General features: G+C 43.9%; 1 protein-coding gene and 1 long non-coding RNA gene across 7 annotated transcripts in view; both read right to left on the bottom strand.

Annotated features, from left to right (window-relative positions):
- Positions 1–2867: 2867 nt before the first annotated feature.
- On the bottom strand, positions 2868–9181 carry LOC137860679 (uncharacterized). Of its 2 annotated transcripts, none has more exons than XR_011099125.1 (3): positions 8315–9181; positions 3491–3641; positions 2868–3289 (listed from the first exon to the last, which is right to left on the bottom strand). It is a non-coding gene; the product is annotated as an uncharacterized lncRNA (long non-coding RNA). The 2 variants fall into 2 exon arrangements; XR_011099126.1 differs by lacking the exon at positions 8315–9181 and adding an exon at positions 8132–8297.
- A 4677-nt stretch (positions 9182–13858) lies between these two features.
- The window catches only part of LRRC8D (leucine rich repeat containing 8 VRAC subunit D), a 51021-nt gene continuing 45183 nt past the window's right edge, over positions 13859–19696 (bottom strand). For all 5 annotated transcript variants that reach the window (XM_068691215.1, XM_068691214.1, XM_068691218.1 and 2 more), the window contains one exon: positions 13859–19024. In XM_068691215.1, the coding sequence (XP_068547316.1) occupies positions 16452–19022 (2571 nt within the window). In that variant the 5' untranslated portion in view covers positions 19023–19024 and the 3' untranslated portion in view covers positions 13859–16451. The remainder of the gene's footprint in view (positions 19025–19696) is intronic.

The raw sequence follows: 19696 nt of genomic DNA, 5'->3' as shown, positions 1-19696 counted from the left end.
CTTAATATTTTATACATTCCTGAATGGGAAGGGGGGAGGGGGGAGCAGGAGTATGTGAGAGAGAAGCAGTGAGCAGATCTGACAAAAAAGCTAGGGCGTTGTCTCTGAGGACGAGCTAGAGACACACTTTCTGGTTGTAATGGTGGCCAAAGTCACTATCTCTTGATTTTTGGTTTTGTCAGGGAAACAGGACTTCACTTTTCAGTAGCTAACAGGCTTGAATCAAAAACTGCCAATTTCTCTACATCTGAAAAGTAATAAAAACCCCATTGTGGGAAAGGAAGGTCTGAGTAACCTAGGTCCAGAGTCCAAGCTTTTTATTAAGCTAAAACCTGAGTCTGACACAGCAGTCAGACGTTTTCCCTCCCCAAGCTCTGGATGGCAGCAGATGCGAATATACTTGAGCCACAGACTTTGGATACAGCTGAGCGAAAAGCACTGTAGCCTGTAGATTTCCCTGTTGAGCTCTCCTCTGCTAAACCTCGTCTCCTGTTTCTCTCTCAGCATCACCAGAGAAATACACACAGAGAAAATGGTTATTCCCTGCCAAAGGGAAGCTTTCCTCCAGCCTCACCACTGACTTCTCAGCCAAGGATACAGTATGCTTGGGCAGAACAGAGTGATTTCTAGGGCCAAACAGTCCAGATACAGACTTGATTGTGGACCCATCCCTTTACACATGCACCCTTGTGCAAACCAGACAAGTTTCTTGCATTGAATATGAGATTTACACAGTGGGAATTTTCCTGTACATTCAAGGCTGTATGTCTCACATTTTCAACATAGCAGTCCCTTTTCTACAACCTTTCTTGCTCTACTAGACACTAGCTGTTCAGCCTGATCTGTGGCCTTGTGCTTGTGAACAGGAATGAGCAGATCTGTGCACAGATGTACAGTACAAGCAGTTTTGCTGGAGGGCACCTGCAGGGAGTGCCATGGGCCGTCTGTCTCAGTAAGCCTGCCAAAAGCCTGCAAACCCCTTACCATAATCTTCAAAATTCTAAGATTTTTTCCCCATGCAAGAAAATACATGGGCACAGCTGTATACATTTTGCTCTATGCAAAATAATGTAAATGTGAGGAATTAAACAAATGCATATATGTGCACAGAAGCCAAAAGCTGTCCTAGGTAACAATTCAGTACAAATACAGTGGGAACAAACTGATTCTCCCAGGTGGCCTGAAACAAGCAACAGTCAAAACTAAAGAATAATCTCTGCTTTAGGAATTGCATGCATGCTGCAAGATGTGCTGCTAAGGACTGCACTAAGTGTGTCCTGACAGACTGAGTAAAAGTAGGACCAAGGCACCTAACACTCCCCATTTGTAGGACTTGATGCCGGAAGAGGCATCTTCTTGTGAATCTCTCCAGTATTCTGCTAAAGCACGTTTGTTCAGTGACTAATCCATCAGCACATTTACTCATTAGAGCATCCTGGAAAAAAAATGCAATAGGAGATGTAAAACACAGTTAAGAAAAATTCAACAGGACATTAACAGTAATAATTGCAAATCAAATTACAAGAACACATACTTCTCTTTTACTTACTGCCAAGTGTCACAGAGTTAAACCTCTATATTTGGTTATACTAAAAATCTGGCTATGAAAGTTCAGGTGTAGTCCCTGAAGAAACCACCGATTTCATCCCAGACATTCATGTAGACTTCAGGAAGCTCTGAATTGTGTCAATGCACATTGTGGCACGGTTACACATAAATTGTACGCAACCCTCAGATGTTATTATGAGAATTACTGCTATCCCATGGGTCATTTCGCCATCTGAGGAAGTTATTGACAACCGAGGTGGTTGTTATGGGGACTGCAGTCTGTCACGAAGGGCACATGACAAGGAGAACATCTGATGATGAAGAAATCATTCTAGTACCAAATTAGCACTCCAGACACAGACAGAGGAGGAGGTGCTTTCACATGCAACCCTGCAAACATGGGTATATTTGGGATTTTAAAGTTATTGTCCCAGAACCCGAAGCTCAGGGAGAAGAAACTGGATCTGGGGGCAGACCGAGGCTACAGCAGGTATAACATACAATTCTTTGGACTCAATACAAACAGGTCAGCAAAAGCGTATTATTTTAGACTTAATTATGATCAATGGCCCACTGTTGGTCTGAGTCTTTTTAAAACAAAGGCTCCTTCTTTTCTCCCTGCAGGACTCCAAAAGGGAAAAATCTAAGCTAAGTAAAGCCAAACAAAATGGAGACATTAAAAGAGACGGGGAACAGAACTGTATTGTACTTCATTCGTTCTCGATGGTCCAAAACATGAATGTTTCAGTTCAGTGCAGAACCTCCTTGTGCAATCCCATTCTGCTCTTGAATTCACGTTCTGCTGCTTCCTTGTTTTTCTGGTTTGGTTTGGTGGCTTTTTTCTTTTTTCTTTTTTTTTTTTTTGGTAAATTCTTCATAGCAGTACAGGGATAAGAGAACAATCAGTGATTTATCCACACACAGCAGCATGGTTATTGTGAAATAAAGTTCTTCTGTAGTTCGGTACTGTAACTACCCACTCCCTCTCCTCCTCTTTCCAAGTGTTGTTTTCTACTACCCTTTTATTTAAAGTATTGTCTAAAACTCAAGAAAATTGTGTAAAATGCCTATCAGTTGCAGCTAACTGTGGCTAGCAAATAGGTACCAGCAATTGTGGAGACCTAATGGTAACAAATTCTCTGTATTTCAATGCAGTGGAGTAGATCTAAATCTTATTGTCAATACTGGGATAGGGAGATGCTCTTCTGGCCTTTGATGAAAGCTGTCTGTCTCTTAACTCTGCTTAGAGGAGGTGTGATTGACATAATGTTTAAATCTACAGGAACTCATCTCTACAACCTACTCAGTGGTGCTAAAACAGCATTCATAGCAGTGGAATATATCTATATATGTATTAAAATATATGCTGACACATGACATTTTCAGGAGACGACCTTCTTTGCTGTTTAGTACAATGGGGAACGGGACAGGGACATGAGAATGCTGTTGATTCTTTATGGAATACAAAATCTAGTTCCCTTTGTTTCTTCTAAAATGTTACCACAGAAGCAGATCCTTCCATCTGAGCCTAGCTGAAGAACCATGGTAACCATCCAGAGCCACGCTGATTTCAGTGGGCTCTAATGTCTGTCATCACAGCAGAAATCAGAGATATTTCCAAAGCTGAAATATTAGGGCTTCTGTATGTATATATCATACAGCACAAGCGTAAAAAATGTCCCAAAATTCAACAGGAGGGAGCAGAAACACCCAGAAGCGTCCTAATCATGTTACTCATTACCTACAGAAAACAAACAAACGAACGGACAAAAAAACACCTCAGAATACAGATGAAAAACTATGTGAAGTTTCTTCACATAGCCCCTTTACAGGAACAACTAGAAACTTTCAGATGTGCCACAGCACAGAGCTGCTGGAGCTTGCGTGCTGCTACGGCCCCATCGGTGCCTCGGCAGCCTCTCAAGCAGCAGCAGGCACTCACCAGAAAGAGCAATTGCTGCAACTTTGGGGTCACCATGACACACAGAAGTGAGGGTAGAAGAACCCACTTCAGGCTTTGGTTTGATTTTGGCATGATTTCCAGCAACTGGTTGGTTGGAAAAAGAGGATACCAGCTTCATTATCACACATCCCTAGGGGAAACAGGATATTTGCAGAGCAACCTATTAGTAATTGGCAAACTATCAGTGAAGTGTTTTACTTTTCTTGCTTACAAACATTTATGAGCAATTATGCCTACTGCTTTTTAGGTTTACAATTTTTCCTTTACCCTCCCTGGAGGCCAGCTTTAGTGTTGTCTAATCTTGCAGGAGAGTGCTGCTGAAGGTGGGTAGGACTCAGATGGGCTTTTTGCCCCATATGCTCCACACCAGGCAACTCACAGCTGCATAAGTGCCCCAAGCAAAGATAGAAATGGACTTGTCCTTGCTCATTGCCTGTGCACTGTCAGCCAGCCCATCAACATCCTGGAGCACTTCAGCCAGTGGACTATTAACTCCCACGTTAGAGATGTCTGTCCCATACCTCTGCCTATACATCCCCTGCCCTTCAAAAGAAGCAACAAAAGACAAGCGAGACATACAACTAACACAAACATTCATATCCATACCAAATGTTTTTCAAACCTTCTTTGTATGTACTTATGTACCAGAAAGGGCACAAACCCGGTAACTTTTCCCTCACAAGAAACTTCACATTTAAGCAGATTTTATGCACATTACCTCTCTCACACACAGAGTAGCTGAAAAAGCAATGTGCCATTCACAGCAAGACTTCATTCACGCTGTTTTCCTAGAAAGTTTGACCATATACATTTGAAACACTTTTTAGATAGAAGCATGTATAAGAAACTGTGAGGTTCCAAGCAGATAAAACCATGAAGATAAATAACACTTGCAGCACACAGCAGCAGTCAGACACTTATCTCAGAATATAAAAGCGTGCTTATATACATTTCCCTTTAAAATAAAAGTTACCATTAACTAAGACGCTGTTATTGTGTTCAGAAGGATGAACACAAGAGACGTGAAGGCACTTGTCTTCTTCTAGCAAAAAAATAAATAAATAAACCAGGTGATTTTTGCATACAGCTCAAGTGGCTGAGACATTTAAAGTCAAAGATCTTGGCCTCTAGTCCTTCTTGTGAATATGGGTTTTATAGACAAATCCATGGGATTGTTGCAGAAAGAAAAAAAGAAAAGTCTGAAGAGAAGGACACCAGATGGGTGGGGACCTTCTCCAGGCAATCTCCCCAAAGAGATCTGTCAGAAATAGAAAACTTATTCCTGTCATGGGAACAGAAGAAAACCTACAGCAGGCTGTGGTGTTCAGTCCGACACCTGGCCTTCCCTCTCTGGGCATTTAGGGGCATGTAGTAACACATTTATTACTCCTGTTTTGTAGGGAAATGGATAGAAGAGACCATAGCTCCTTTTCTTCCATGCTGCCACAAGCTTAGAAGATTTTAGGATGCAGGCTTCCCTACAGTAATTGTTCAAAAAGCTAAGAGCTGCCCATGCTCTTGTGCCTCCATCCTCAAAACTGCCTTTAAGGCACAAACTTTAAAAATAAGTAAAATTAATTAATTAATTAATTAATGGCATATTTATTTGTACTCAAATGTCACTTTCTGAGACTTTGCTCTTGGGTTTCATTCTTGAGCTTTTCTCTGTGACTGAGTGACATTTTTCTCACTTTCAACTTACCATTATTATTGTTATTTAAAGCTCAGGTTTCCGTGCTCTCTTGAGTCAGGCTCTAGAGGCGTTCAGCAAATAGTAGGTATTACAGGATCCATGATAAAATCACCAGAATGTCAACATACTGGTTGAACATAACATTTCAGATATTTTTTTCCCCATATTTTGAATGTAGTCTGCTTCAAGAGCAATTTCCATGTGGCTCAATATATCCTGCCATGCCAATGCTCAGCATTTTCTCATTAAATTGTGTTATGCTTGTAAGTACCCCTGAAGGAGCTGGTCTGCAGAAGGTATATTCCCAAAACGCAGGAAGGGAAAATTGTCATCTGCTTTTGCCAGATTTATGGTATAGTGTGTACCCAGTGGGATACAATCAAACCTTCATGTAACAGTTTATTTCCAGGTTACTGGAAATAAGCTACAACAGGGGAACCGGAGCATAGTTTTTCAAAAACAAGGAACTTATGCAGAATCCTTTAGAATTCGGAAGAGAACGAGATAGTGGCAGTCTGTTGCTCACACTGCACGCGTTCCACTTCCCATTCGCTTCAAAGATGACAGAAAAAATCAGCAAACACTGAAGTACCTCTACTGCAGTCACTGGAGATGACCCGCTATGCGCAAAACCCCAAACTGGACCCCAGTGCTTGGGTTGTTTGCACGCAGGTGCAGAGGCCCGCTTGAACTCCCCTCTGTTTTTTGGGCTGTTTGTGAGCTGGCTGTCCCATGAACCGTGGGGGTTTAACCAGCTCACACTTCTGCTTTCCCATGTTATTTCTGGACATTTATATTGGTTTTGTTTTGTTTGTTTGTTTTGTTTTGTTTTGTTTTGTTTTTTTCCTTTCTTGTTTCCTCTGGGCAACACCTCCCTCCCTTTTGCATAATTTCATATAGGATGTATAAACTCTCCAAGATGTATACCAAGGGAAGGAAAGTGAAAACTCCAATCACAGAATAAACAAAATACCAATTTCTGTCCAAGTTACACAAAAAAATTGCAAAATCCCTTGGCAGGGGAAATGGGAGCCACCTCCCAGCAAGTGAAGGTGGGGTTCCTGTGTGTGCAGTCCCATTGGTGAAGGTATTTGTACAGACACTTGAAGTACACAGAGACTATCAACACTCCTTGCTGACGCCCCTGCCACTGCTAGTCGGACCAGGCAAATGAAAGGCAGCTCTGGAAATCACCCTGCCTTGTGATTGTCCTCTCCCCTGGTATATACATGCCTCTCAAGTGAAAGGTCAGAAATCCCCATGTGTTTATTCACGCCACAGAAAACAGACCGGTGTTCCACATGGGACAGGGCTGCTAAGGATGTCAGCTGTAGGATGTGGGGCTTTGAATCAGGACTTCACGTCTCCTCAGATCATGTTCACCTGAAGATTTGAGCAAGGATAGGGAAGAAGAAAACCAAAGTTGCTTTTGAAGTCATATAGCCCTGCCAGGCCTGATTCCTTGAGCAAATTAAAGACTCTTGTACGCTGACCACAACAGCCAAGGTGATGTCCCACCTGTCCAGGATACATCCAGCCCAGCGAGGGCCGCACCAGAGCACCTGTCTCTGCACTGACCTTCACCGCTATCCTCCTCGAAGCAGCCACACAAGCTGCATTTAAAGCTAGTTCCCAGGTGCTTTTTGTCTCAAGAAGGACATGGCTACAGATCAGCGACTGTGGATACGGCTTTGTCAATTCTGGCTCTCAGATTAAATCGATACTCTCACCATCTAACTGCTGCATGGGAAATGAAAATGAATTGATGGTCTTGGACCTTTTCCCAGCAGGCCAGTGTGCACATCCTGATGCCACCACAGTGAATAGCATTAGCTGGCTCTCCTCTTGAAGCTTGTGCACAGCACACAGAGCAGATACAAAGCATGAACTGCCTCCTCAGCCCCACGCCCGGCTTCTTCCTACCCCTGGATCCAGGCACCAGGGCAGGGCTGTGTGGCCAGCCTCTTGCTGCTCCCTCCCTGGCTGAACCAGATCGGCAAAGGCAGGGACAGCACAGAGCTTTGACATCTTCTGGGCACAAGTGTGTTTCTTTGCCTGTTACTCATGTCCTTGTAAACATTTATACCCAAATGGCATTGTAAGAACCAAATTCTGTAAGGTATTTGTATTTGCTCTTGGCATGTCTTGGACAGTGAAAAATCAATAACAGCAGTCTCACTTGCAGGAGTTTAAAGCCATGGTGTTTGCCCAGTAAACATCACATACACACAGTCCTTCATTTCCATAGAGAACTGCACAGAGGTATAAATATTGCAGGTACTTCTGATATTAGAGCTTGTAAAACGATATTCTTACAGGATCTGAAGGGCTGGATTGTGCAACTCTTACAACACCAAGCACCTTCTTGCACAAACGGCCCATTGAGAAAGCCTGGCACAGAAATGTTCCCCACGAGTCTGTGGTTTCAGTAAACCAGTAAATTAGTTAATGAAGGATGGCAGCATCTCCAAAGCAGCGGGGGTCTCAGCCCTGTATTTCAGAGAGCACCTTTTTCTGATAAACTTAGCATAAACATGCAGTAAAATCCTTTCAGGAAAAAAATTATCCCTGTGGGTCAATAGGGTGCTGCAGTAAAATGATTCCTCCAAATCAGTGGAAGTTTTGCATCGGATTTTAATAGGGAGGAAAGATCTAGCCAGAGTCCTTACTGTTCCAAAGTGGCAGCAGAAAAGAAGAAAAAGCGTTTGCTCAAGTGATTTATTCAGGACAGCCTGTAGTTTCTTAAAGGGAAGTAATTGAAATTCAGAAATATATAAAAGACCACTCCAAATGCCATATGTACTTTAATCCAACAAAAATGTCATAGGCCACTGTCAACCTGACTGTGACAAAGAAATTTCTGAAAAAAAAAAAAAAAGCCACAGGGAAGAGAAAATAAAGACAGCAAAGACTGTTGTCAAACTTACAGCAGATTGAAATAGGAGCTGCCGTGTACAATGGCTCAAGTGTGCAGTTTTCAAAGGAGGAATCTGGAAAAAACAGGCTTAAAATCACTTTGGATGTAAAGCCAAAGGAATGGAAAATAAACATCTTGGCAACAGGAAAAAAAAAAAAACATGTTAAGAGGGGGCAGAGCAGCAGCAGCTTACCTCCACCCCAGCTATTGATCAGGCTCTGAGAAGCACCCCAGGTGTTCCGGAGGATGGCCTCAGTGGAGCTCATTTAACCCCACGCTTTATATGACAGAGCTTCAAAAACTCAGTGGTGGAGAGGCTGAACAGCCCTGTGAACAGTCAGCATGTTGACCTGCAGGGTTTCTTTGCTTGCTGTGGTGTGTTAGGACCGACTCCAACCTCCCTGTAATCTTAGCATTAATCTCACGAACTGTGCCTGACTTCAATTCTATGGCATTTAGAAACAGATTTCCAGCCCTGACTTTGACAGCCATGTAGCTCCCATCTTTTACCTTTTGTGTGAGAAGTTAGGAGAAGGAATAAAGCCCCATGTCCCCAGACACAGAGACTGCTCCAGGCATGGGAGCACCCCTGCACCTCGCAGGCAGCTCTGAAGTGCCTGGCCGGCTGCGCCTGGAGCCACAGCACTGCCCCAGCACAAGATGGAGGAGCCACATTTGGACCCTGCCATGCACCACGCTCTGGAGAGACCTGGTGTTAGACAGAAGCAGTGAGAGTGTTCTTCCCAAAACACATTTTGGGAAACTACTGCATGGTTCAACACAGGCTACTCATAGGCACTTCACACCCCATGCCTGCTGCTGAGCTCCTCTGGGTTAGTCAGCAATTAGGAGCCCTGTAATGAATGTTAAAAGCATTTAATTAAACGAATACATTCAGAGTTAAACATGTGGCTGAGGCTGATAAACAGGAGCACAAAGCTAAACAAAGCCCCACAGGCACAAGGACCTTGCCTGGGTGGGGAGGTGACCTGGAAGCTGCCCATCCCTCTCACCATCGGTGCTCCTCTTCTGCCCGGCAGGAACGGGTTCACCTGTCAGCAGCAGAGGCACGGGATCACAGCAGTTTCTGACCACCAGCATGGGGGGAAACCAGCCATGTTGTGGGTGAAGGCTGACCGCTGTGGTGAGAGGGACACAGACTGGGTCACCACATGAGCAAAAATAGCTTTGAAGGTTTGAGGAGCTTTCCCAAACAGTAAGCATGTGAATTATTCAACCACGGTAGTGCTGGCTAGCAGGGACAGCACAGCCTCACACACATTTAACACACTCAATTTTAAAGACAATTTCTTAACCAGATTTTAGGACAAATCCTAGGAAAGTATCTTGTTCCCCATGGGGTTGGAGCATGCTGAGATTTTCTTAGATCTCAAATACATATAAATATCTCCAGTGACAGGGAGCAATTTCCGTGAGTTTGCCTTTGTGTTTCATTAAGTACGTTTCCCAATTTTAATAGGTTAAAACCCAAGGTCCTGGAGGCATTCTGGTTTCCAGCTATTTCACCCATTACAGTCCTGCAAACCTGGGCACATACCCAGAGCCTCTGCTTGCACAGCATTTTATATCCAACTGCAGTGAGGAAAGAAGTCCATGACAAAATGCTCACAATAGGTGAGCTCGGAGGCCACCCCCTCAGGAACGTTCCACGCACTGCAGAGAAACCAAATGAGCAAACCCGAGTATCAGTCACCTGCCCTTGGGCAAAGGCACTGAGACGTGCAGCACCCTGGTTCTTTTCCCTGCAAACCTTCAGGCCAAAGTCACGATGGGGAAAAAAAAAAAAAAAGCCTGAGCCCTTCCCATGGGGATGCTGGGCAGTGGGTGTAGTGAGGGTCTCTGCAGGGCCGCCCAGCCCAGGGTACGCAGGAAGGCTCGGCGGCAGAGATGCACGGGGGGGTTAGAGGCCCTGCACTGCTTGTCCCCAGGGAGCCTCCAGCTGAGGCCCTGCCATCAGCAGCACTGAATTTGTCAGACTCAATAAACTGAGAGAACTCAGAGGAGCAGCAGCAGGAGTGGCGAGTGTTAGGAAACAAACACACCCAAGCAACATGTGAAGAAAGGCTGAAGGAACGGGTTTAATCTGGGGCAAAGAAGAAATCCAAGGAGCGCAGGATGTGTTCACTGCAGGAGGGGCTGTGACGAGGTCAGACGCCAGGTGCTCTCCACACCCATCGTGAACAGAGTAAGAAATGCCCAGCCCCACCTCCAACAAGCATCGGGGAAGCCCTTAGGACACAAAACAGTGGGAACCTGTGGAAATTGCTGCCCACAGGTGCTAGAGTATCCCTTCCCAGCAGCTCCCCTGGGCTGTGAGAACTGCGGGTGCCCAGGCCCTGTGGGTCCCCTTCTGCAGCGCTCCCTGGGGTGGGAGCTGCGGCTTCACTGGGTGGGAGCTGTGGCCTCACTGGGTGCCAGGGCTCTGCCCCATGAGGGTCCTGCCAGCTGGGGCAGGGACAATCCCCTCAGGAGGGGAAGCCACAGCTCCTGAATCAGGCCTGGGCCCTGACAGGCCCTGACTGCACCAGAGGTTTCCCCACAGGGCATGAGGGCGGCCCCAGGCCTGGCTGTGGGGTTACAGCCGTGTGGCATTAAGTGCTAGGGGCTCTGCAGGGCAGAGCTTATCGCAGACAATGGGGCAGGAAAGCATGCAAGCAGCAGTCACACAGGCACGCGAAGGCCCTGAGAGACAGAGGGGAGAGAAATGTAAAAGCCCAGATAAAATGAAAACCAGAATCTCAGGCTGTCCAGTGACTGAGCTTGCCTTTAGGCAGGCGCAGCAGGCAGGATTTCGTGCAGTCTTTCCAAAACTTCTGAAGTTTCATGCTCTGTGTATATGGATATTCCATAAGGACTGTTGATGCCCCCCCCCTTTTTTTTTTCTTATTGTGCATTTCCTGCTGTTATCATGACCTCCATCTTCCAAACCAAACGCATCACTTGGCAGCACGTTGCATCCAACAGCATTCCCTTTATGTTGTAGCTGGGGACACAATCCCACGTGGCATCTCCCAGAGGTGACATGCTGGGAGGAGCAAGATAAGTCCAGCAGCAGCAAGGAGCCCCGCTGGCAGCAGCTGTGGCACCCCAGCCCTCTCCCAGCCCGTATCTGCTGGGGCAGCTCCAGCAGCATTGCCTGCAACCAGCCAGTCTGCCTCATGCCTGCAATCTTGGCTCCAGAGACACGGCAGGAGGGCGTTGGGGAAAATCCACTTCTAAAAACCACCTGAAACAGCAGAACTACCCAGAACCAGTTACCAGAAGAGCAACGTGTTCACGCATTTATTCCTAATGGTCTATGCAACCCAATCCCAATCCACGATTCTGTTGTTTATGGGCACAACATGTTCATTTCATGGGAACAGACCTGCTCTGTGCTGGAAGGCTTTCCTGCAAGAGACTGTGGTGTTAATTTAGAAGATGGCATTCTTCCCAAACAGTCATTATTAAACCAATAACCCTACGTTACCTCCAGCATCAAGGGGCAACGTGATGTTGGAGACAAGACAGAACAAAGGTCCTGGCTCTAGCAATTGTAAAAGAGCTTAGGGGCTGTTCTTTTCAGGGAAGGGAGAGAGATGGAGCCTGGCCCAACTCCAGTGCCTGTGGTTTTAGCGACCCCCCCACTTCAGCTGCATTGTGTGGATGTGTACAGTTACAGAGCTGCCACTTCTGCACCCATGCCTGGCTGAATCACAGGAGCAGTTTTCATCATCTCTCTGCCAGAAGCAACATCTCCCATGACTTTTATCGTGGAATGGGTGCATGTTTGTAATCAGCCTGGAAAATCTGTTTCTGAGCTTAATTCTAGAGCCTCATCTCTGCTACAGAAACAACTGCACTCAGTAACACAGCTTTCCCTCCCTTTAACAGCATGAGGAATGACTTGCTGTCCTGGGAAACTGGTCACAGCATAAACCCTCAGGGTTTTGCAACATTAGTGCTCGATGCCTTTAATTTAAGTGCTGAACACACTGTACAAGCACAAGTGGACAGCCTGAACTGGGAATGACTGGGAATGCTTCTGATAAAATCACCGGTCATTCAGGGTACCCTGGGAACTAATGGGTAGCCCATGACACAATTTTAACAATTCACCATGGTAGAAAAGGAGTTAATGCCAAGCTTAAAAACACTAAAGATTTTTTTTCTCAATTCTTTCAAGTCTGGTAACCTTAAGGACCACCTTTTAGCATGTTCCTAAAAAAGAAAAAAAGAAAGAAAAGCACCTTGATGAGCATTTTATTTAGGTACCTCCACAAGATTTATTTCTGAAGGAACAGACCACCCAGGCTCTGAAGTACACTGATGTCAGTCTTCAGCCTACAAGGAGGCAGAGCAGCCATAAACCAGGGTGGTTGCCGATGGCCTTGCTATCATAGGAGAATGCAACTTTTTGCATTACACCTGTAACAAAACCGGGGCTCATTACTACAGCACTTGTGCTTTTCACTATTATTCATGTATTTACATTTATTAAAGAAGCCTTGGTTTACAGACAGGAAATGTGAATCTTTTTGATGTCCATTCCCCCAGCCGAGGTGAAGGTTGGGGCAAAACCAAGAGTAGGCCCCAAGTCATGGGCACAGCGCCCTTCTGGCTTTACCCTCCCTCCTCAGTGAGGGCTGAACAGCCCTGCCGTGCTCTGCGTTATCTTCAATGCCAGTTGTTGCAGGACAGTAATCCCATCACACAGAGCGACAACAGCCCCGAGAAGCCACCCTCAGCTCACTGCCACTGCACCCTATGGGCTCTGCCAGCCACACTGGAATGCCTCAGTAAATTCAAGGCTCTTTCTCACCACACAGGTTCACAACCCACACCTGACAGAAGCCTCATGTTTGCATGTTAACAACATGCTACAGATTTACTCGGGATTGTCATGTTCCTGCACACAGTTCCATCTTGAGGATGGAGGAAATTTGAAATCTTACAAGAGATCAGGATGATGGCCAACACTATACGTGTAGGAGCACCTCATTTGTTTGACTTCAAGTAAAAGGAAGTCTAACTCCTTGCCTTCATATAACCATAACACCGTTAATTTCTGAGCACACGGAACCACGTTAGAAAGAACAGCTATTTCTGTGAGATTAAAATATACAGTTCAGTAAGTGATACGTGGGGTGGAGCAGGGGTGGGTGGGAAGAGTGGACTGCCCCTTACGAGATACAACCTACAGTGTCTGGGCTTCCCTCCTTGCTAAAAGAAAGCAGCTCAGGACTGCAATACCATTTATTTAGCAGCAGAAAGCCTTTCATTAGTGTCAGCATCCTCCTATACACTCAGAGACTTAATGCCTGCTCAGAAAAGCAATAGCTCATTTTGCAACTTACAAAAGGACAACTTATTGGAAAACCCAAGGATCTTCACAGAAATATGTTGTAGCGACAGTTGTGAGCATCTCCTACTTCCCCTCATTTAAAGGGACAACCATTTTTCTTCCAGGTCTGTGCAGATATTGTGCAAAACTCCACTAGTCAAGTCAAAATGGTGGGAGAACGTTTAGATTATGTAGATGAAAACAGAATCCCATCTATTCTGAAACACTGTGCTTGTTAGAAACCATACCCACAGGATTTACTAGGAGCAGCTCCTCATACCTCCTCCTCTTTAAATTTACAGGCGCCAAAGAGCAAGTTCAGCATAAGACACTTGAAATCAGAGGCTTTACTATGCAAACACATTTTTCCCCATTAAAAAAAATAGATAAGAGGAAGATATAAACATCTTATTTATTAAATCAAATAGAAATGCAAAATATGTTTCACATGCCTTACATGGAAAAGAGATGAACTTCAAAGACCTTAAAGCAAGACTGTGTCAGTGGACACGCAGGAAACAGGAACATTATAAACAGTCACAAAAAGGAGGAAGGACTGGGGAGGGAGGCGACCTGGGGAAGATGGGCAGTTCCTCCCCACTCAGAAAACTCCCCTAAAAACAAGAATGGAATTTATGCTGAGTAAGCATCACAAGCCTGAAATTAACTTTCAAATGTATGTATTTTGGAGGAAGTTGTCTAAAGAAGTATAATTGGCTAATAACTAGTCAAACAGTGATCTAAATTATTCATATCATACTCATATTAAGAGAACATGGGCTTATTTTTGAACATTAGTAGGGACAGTAAGAGCATCAGAAACACCAAAAAAGCTTTAAAAAGTAGGATCAATCTGTGGCCACACTGTGACACTGCTGTTAAAATAAAAGAAAATGAAAAATAGAACTATTATTCTAAATATTAATGACTTTTTCATCCTCCAACTCTTCCTCCCTCCTACACAAAATTTCTAGGAAGCTGAAATGACAGTCAACAGCAAATACAAGGCATACACCAATATTATATTCCACAGTTTTTCTAAGAGTCAATAGTCCAGCAATTTTAAAGTGATCTATGTGCGAAAAATAAACACAAGTTTCTTAAAAACAGAAAAATTCACTGCAGCCTTAACAACTCCTACTTAAAAAAAATAATCTGAGAATTAGCACAAAAATTTCCCAGTGGAGGAGAGATCAGTAACTGTGAGTACTCTGCCAAACCTGTGACTTGGTGTTGCAGAACTGTCAGCATCCCAAGTTTACTACCAGCTGGCAAGGAGAAAACAGATTATATCCCCAAAAGAAGTGGGAAAACCACTGTTCATAAACTGGTCTTCTGATACACATAAACATATGGTGCAGGTATGTATTCAGAGACTGCTACCTACAGCTAAGAACAGTCATCCCAGCATGACTAATAGTAAATGATTGACAGTAAAATGTGCAAGATTCGTAAGAGCAGTTTTTAAAATGCTTCTGACTGCTCAATGCCCCTAGGCCCAAACTATCCCCTCATTAATAGTGGTGTAAGTCAGGGCAGCTCTGGTTAAGTTACAGTAGAAATCGCTGCGCATGAGGATTTCTGTGTGAGAACGGTCTCTTGAATGACAGACTAGTTCAGTCCTGACCACACTACAATAGGGAATTGTGTTTAAACTATGAGTAATCGCGTAATCATCTCCCAGCATAGTACTTCTTTTCTGCACACATGGAATGTAAATGGCCAAGATTTACAACTGATGATTTTGCAGATTTAATGGATTGTATTTCTCTAATGGCTTTGGCAATGCAAACTCAGTTAAAAAAACACCACGAAAAACAAACAAACAAAAAAAATCCCACGCTCACTGCTGTCTGCTTTTTTCTTTATTTGATGACTTATCTGGCACACATTTAGGGTTTTCTAACAGTGCATAAGTGTTCAAAAACATCAAATTACTTGGGCTGGGGGAGAAGGGTGGTCCTATAGTTAAAGTGGAAGATACGCTGCAACAGGTGATGAAGCTAAATCATGTCTGGGTAAATTTTAAGTCTTATGTCTCTGTCGTTAGTCTAGAAAATAGAGCAGACAGCCCAGTTTCTAAGCAAGGGCTGTGAAACAAAACCATCACCAACTCTTGTAAAATGTCTTGAATTTCCCCGATGACAACTCTGAAGAGGAGCAAAACATGAGCAGTGAAGTCACCTGCTGTTTAATGACTCTCAAAGCCACCATGCAGAACAGTTCAAGCATCAAAACTATCCCCAACCTGAAAGCCCAGTGGCACTACTCTCCCTTCTACCACCCATTGCTGCTTGGGACAGAGGAGCATTATGGAAGCTGGGGGAGATCAGCTGTGGGGATGGGACAAGGCCTCACAGCTCTGAAGGAGTCACACTGGATTACAGAACAAGTCTCATCCAAAATCATGAGGCCTTGAGGATGAAGAATGAGGGCAAACACCTGGCCTCATGCAAACCACATACCTTAGTGCAGGGGAATGGTGGTTCTGCTGCAGTTTGAAGCACAGCCAAACCAGTTTCATTTGCTGCGAATGGCTGACACTAACACCACACACCAACATGTTTCAAGTGCTGCAAGAACCATACCATACACAACGTTTATCTTTGTTTTTCCTCCCATAATGCACTAAGATCAATCCAGACCTTAAAGAATAACTTGCATAGTAAGAAAAGGTCATCAATTTAATCATTTACTTTAAGCAGGCAAGCAAATTTGTAAACATTCAAAAGCGGCAGCATCCAAGTTACAAACAATTTAAGGAAAAAAGAATTGAGATTATTAAGGTTCTTTATCCTCTCAAAAAATTTGGAAATAATCTTTTAAAACACTGCAAACATTGAACACTCGGTTATATCTCTTACAATCCTGCTAGTAGTCCTGCCTTCCGAGGGATTCTGCGTTCTACAAATGCATGGTCTCACAACAGCCATACTTTTCAATATTTGCTGTTTGGAAGTCAGCTACTCGAGCATTTCAACTCAGCTTAAATCCCATTAGCAAAGGGAATGCTTGTGTCTTGGTTCAATACCTCTTTAACTTCCGAGGGCAAAGTGTCAAAGAGGTGATCTTCCACAACAAGCCCGCTTTTCCTGAGAAGCTGACACTGCCCCAGTGTGGCTGGCAGACGGTCTATGCAGTTTCCCTTCAGTTCCAGATGAGTCAGCTGCAACAGTTGACCAACTTTATCTGGGATTGAGGTAATACAGTTTTGTCCCAGACTCAAAGTCCTCAACTTAACACATTTAAATAACTGTTTTGGCAAAATGTCGACTTTGTTTCCCGTGATGTGAAAATGCTGCAGATTTTGAAGCAAACCTATTTCCACTGGAATCACTGTAATTGAGTTGTAGCTTACATCTAAACATCTAAGTTTCTGTAAACTGAACACTGCGGCTGGTAAGGATTCGAGTTTGTTATTGGAGAGGTAAAGAGACTCCAAGTTCTTTACGTGGGTAATGGAGGAAGGAATGTTGACTATTTTATTGTGCCACAGCTTTAAACAAGTCAATCTTTTTAAGTGCTGGAAACTGATGATTTCTTCAATTGTGCGTATGCTGTTTGACTTTAAATCCAGTTCCTGTAAGTTAGAGAGGCTGAAGATGGCATGAGGAATTCTCTCCAGTTCACAGTTCTGCAGTTCCAACTCTGCAACATTCATCATTTTCTTAAGGCTATTCAGTACCACGAGCTTAGTGCCATCATTATGAATGACTAGTTTTGTTAGATGTGGTGCCACATCTGTGATATTGGGGGGAATTTTGGTCAAATTGCTCTTCACATGGAGAATTTTAAGGTGTCTCAATTCTCTGAGAGACTCAAGCCCTATCATTTTATTGTTTTCAGAGTTCAAATTGCCTATCAAGTACAATTCACGGAGGTTTTTGAGCAAATACACCCACGCAGGAATTTCTGCGACATCTGTGAACTTCACATAAAGGCATCTCAAGTGGTCCCGGAGGAAGCTGAAGGCCGTCTGCTCGACCTTTGCAGGGCAGTGGCACAGATGAAGCTCCTGAAGATTTGTCATCTGGGAGATTTTTGCTGGGATTTTTGCTTCAGGAATCAGCTCCAGTTTTAACACATCCAGATCAGTCAGATCAAAGACTGCATCGGGGACCCCCGACAGCATGAAAAGGTGCAGCTCTTGCTTATCCTGGGCATTGCGGGAAACGTGTTGCCGCAGCTTTTCAAAAGTCCATTCGTGGTTTAAACTGATTTCACGTAGTTTGTTCTCACTTACCTCTGACAAAAAGACACCAAATCGCTTAGAATACAGCTGGTCGTACTGATCTACCATATGCAAAAGAAATGCAAAATCGTTTTTCACATCAGGAATATCACTGAAACTACTCTCTTCTCTGACCTTTTCAAAAGAGTATTCTTTTAAGGGTATTCGGAACAGCCAGAAGAGCGTGTAGAGGCAGATAAAGCCATAGACACAAATTAGAGAAATATAGCTGATCAGCAGCTTCTTCAACATGTAAGCCATATTGTGTGTACATTCAAACTGCGTGTAGCCAATCAGGTGTTCCACTTTGGGGTTGCAGATGTGTTCAAAACTAATGGTGTTGACAAAGTTCGCAGTATAGCAGAGAATAAATATGAACTTGAAAGTCTTGATGATAGTCTGGCCAACATAGAGCTTGTAAATCAGATCGCTGTCCTCCACGTGAGCCCGGAACTTACGGACTTTCTCAAAGAGCGCTTTCGCTTGTTCTCCATCCTTCTTGTCTAAAATAGTGACACTGGGGACCTCGATCATTGGCTTGTCAGCTGAAAACTTGAAGCCAGACTTTGTTATCATGGGAGTGCTGGCACTTGGGCTTCCTTCATCGCTGCTAGTGGAAACATACTTGGGCAGGGACTGGGCACCAGTTAACCTCTGTTTGTTCTCCTCAGAGTCCTCACATGCTGTTTCAGACAGTGCTTTTGTAGTCCAGGGGGACTCAAAGCACTTCCCTAATATAGACACAAAGTGCTCAATTTTTGAGCAGGTCTTGGGATACTTGAACCAAAAATTGCTACTGACTATTAAAATAATGGTATGGATGAGAACAAGATAGGGGAAATACTTTGAATACCAAGGAAGAGCCAAATGATAGCACATCTGGTTAATAAATACATATTGCTGAAAATCCAAATTTGTTTTACGGCCTGAAGAATCCTTCTGCTCCTTCTTCAGTTCCTGACCCGATTCAGTGGGTTGATACTGAGGAGAGGTAGCTCTGCTCAGAGGTACATCTGGTGTTACAGTAGGGGCACTTCCAAAGGAAACCGTTCTCATTGACGCGTCTTCTCCTTGACCAGTGGTTGTTTCAACAGTGGTAAAGTCAGCCTTCCCTGATGTGCTGGGTTGTGCTTTTGAATTTACAGTAGACTGCAAAACTGGCAAGCAGACCACCTGGTCTTTGGTCAGCTGCATGGTTCCAGCAAAAATGGCAACCATTAACATAACAACCGCTAGATAATCCATAAACACATCCCACCATGGTTTCAGGATACGATAGGTTGGCTGGATGTCATTGAGCGATGCAACTTCTGCAAGGGTAAACATTCCTACAAGAAAACAAAACCAAAATCAATATTGTTGACTGGTGAGCAGATTATTTTACTAATTAAAAAACAATCACGCCATGACATGCAAATCTTCAAAAGGTTTACATTTTCATTAGGTTTTGTTGCATGTCACATGTTGTCTGTCACTCCATTCAACAGGGTACTCTCAAAGGATATGTACTGAAACAGCACATTATTTTAGCATCAAAACTGAAGGAAGGCTTCTCACTTCAGGCCAGATGATATTTAGGTAGCTTTGCCACCTGACAGCACAAGCACCAAGGTCTGCTATGTGCAACTGAAATATCTAAAAGACTAAAAGACTAAAGCACAAGCACCAAGGTCTGCTATGTGCAACTGAAATATCTAAAAGACTAAAAGACTAAAAGACTAAAGCCTCAGCTTATGCGTGTTAACAACATGAACAGCAACAACTGAATCCACTGCACAAAATCCGATTCTGTAAAAATGGAGTGTTTGAGTCTTTGAAAGTATGAAATCCAGCATTACTTTTTTTTTTTTTAATTACCTTGCATTTATACACAGAGTAGACAATATTTGTTAGATGAGCACTTTGCTCATCTTTCGCAGTGCATTTTAGGTCTCTTATTACATTGTGAGCAAGGTCTCTCATTTCTTTTTGTCTAACACAGTAACAGTCAGCATCTCCCA

This window comes from Anas acuta, chromosome 8 (assembly GCF_963932015.1).
Source record: "Anas acuta chromosome 8, bAnaAcu1.1, whole genome shotgun sequence".
In the NCBI taxonomy this organism is placed as follows: Eukaryota; Metazoa; Chordata; class Aves; order Anseriformes; family Anatidae; genus Anas; species Anas acuta.
This window is presented reverse-complemented; position numbering and strand designations above follow the sequence as displayed.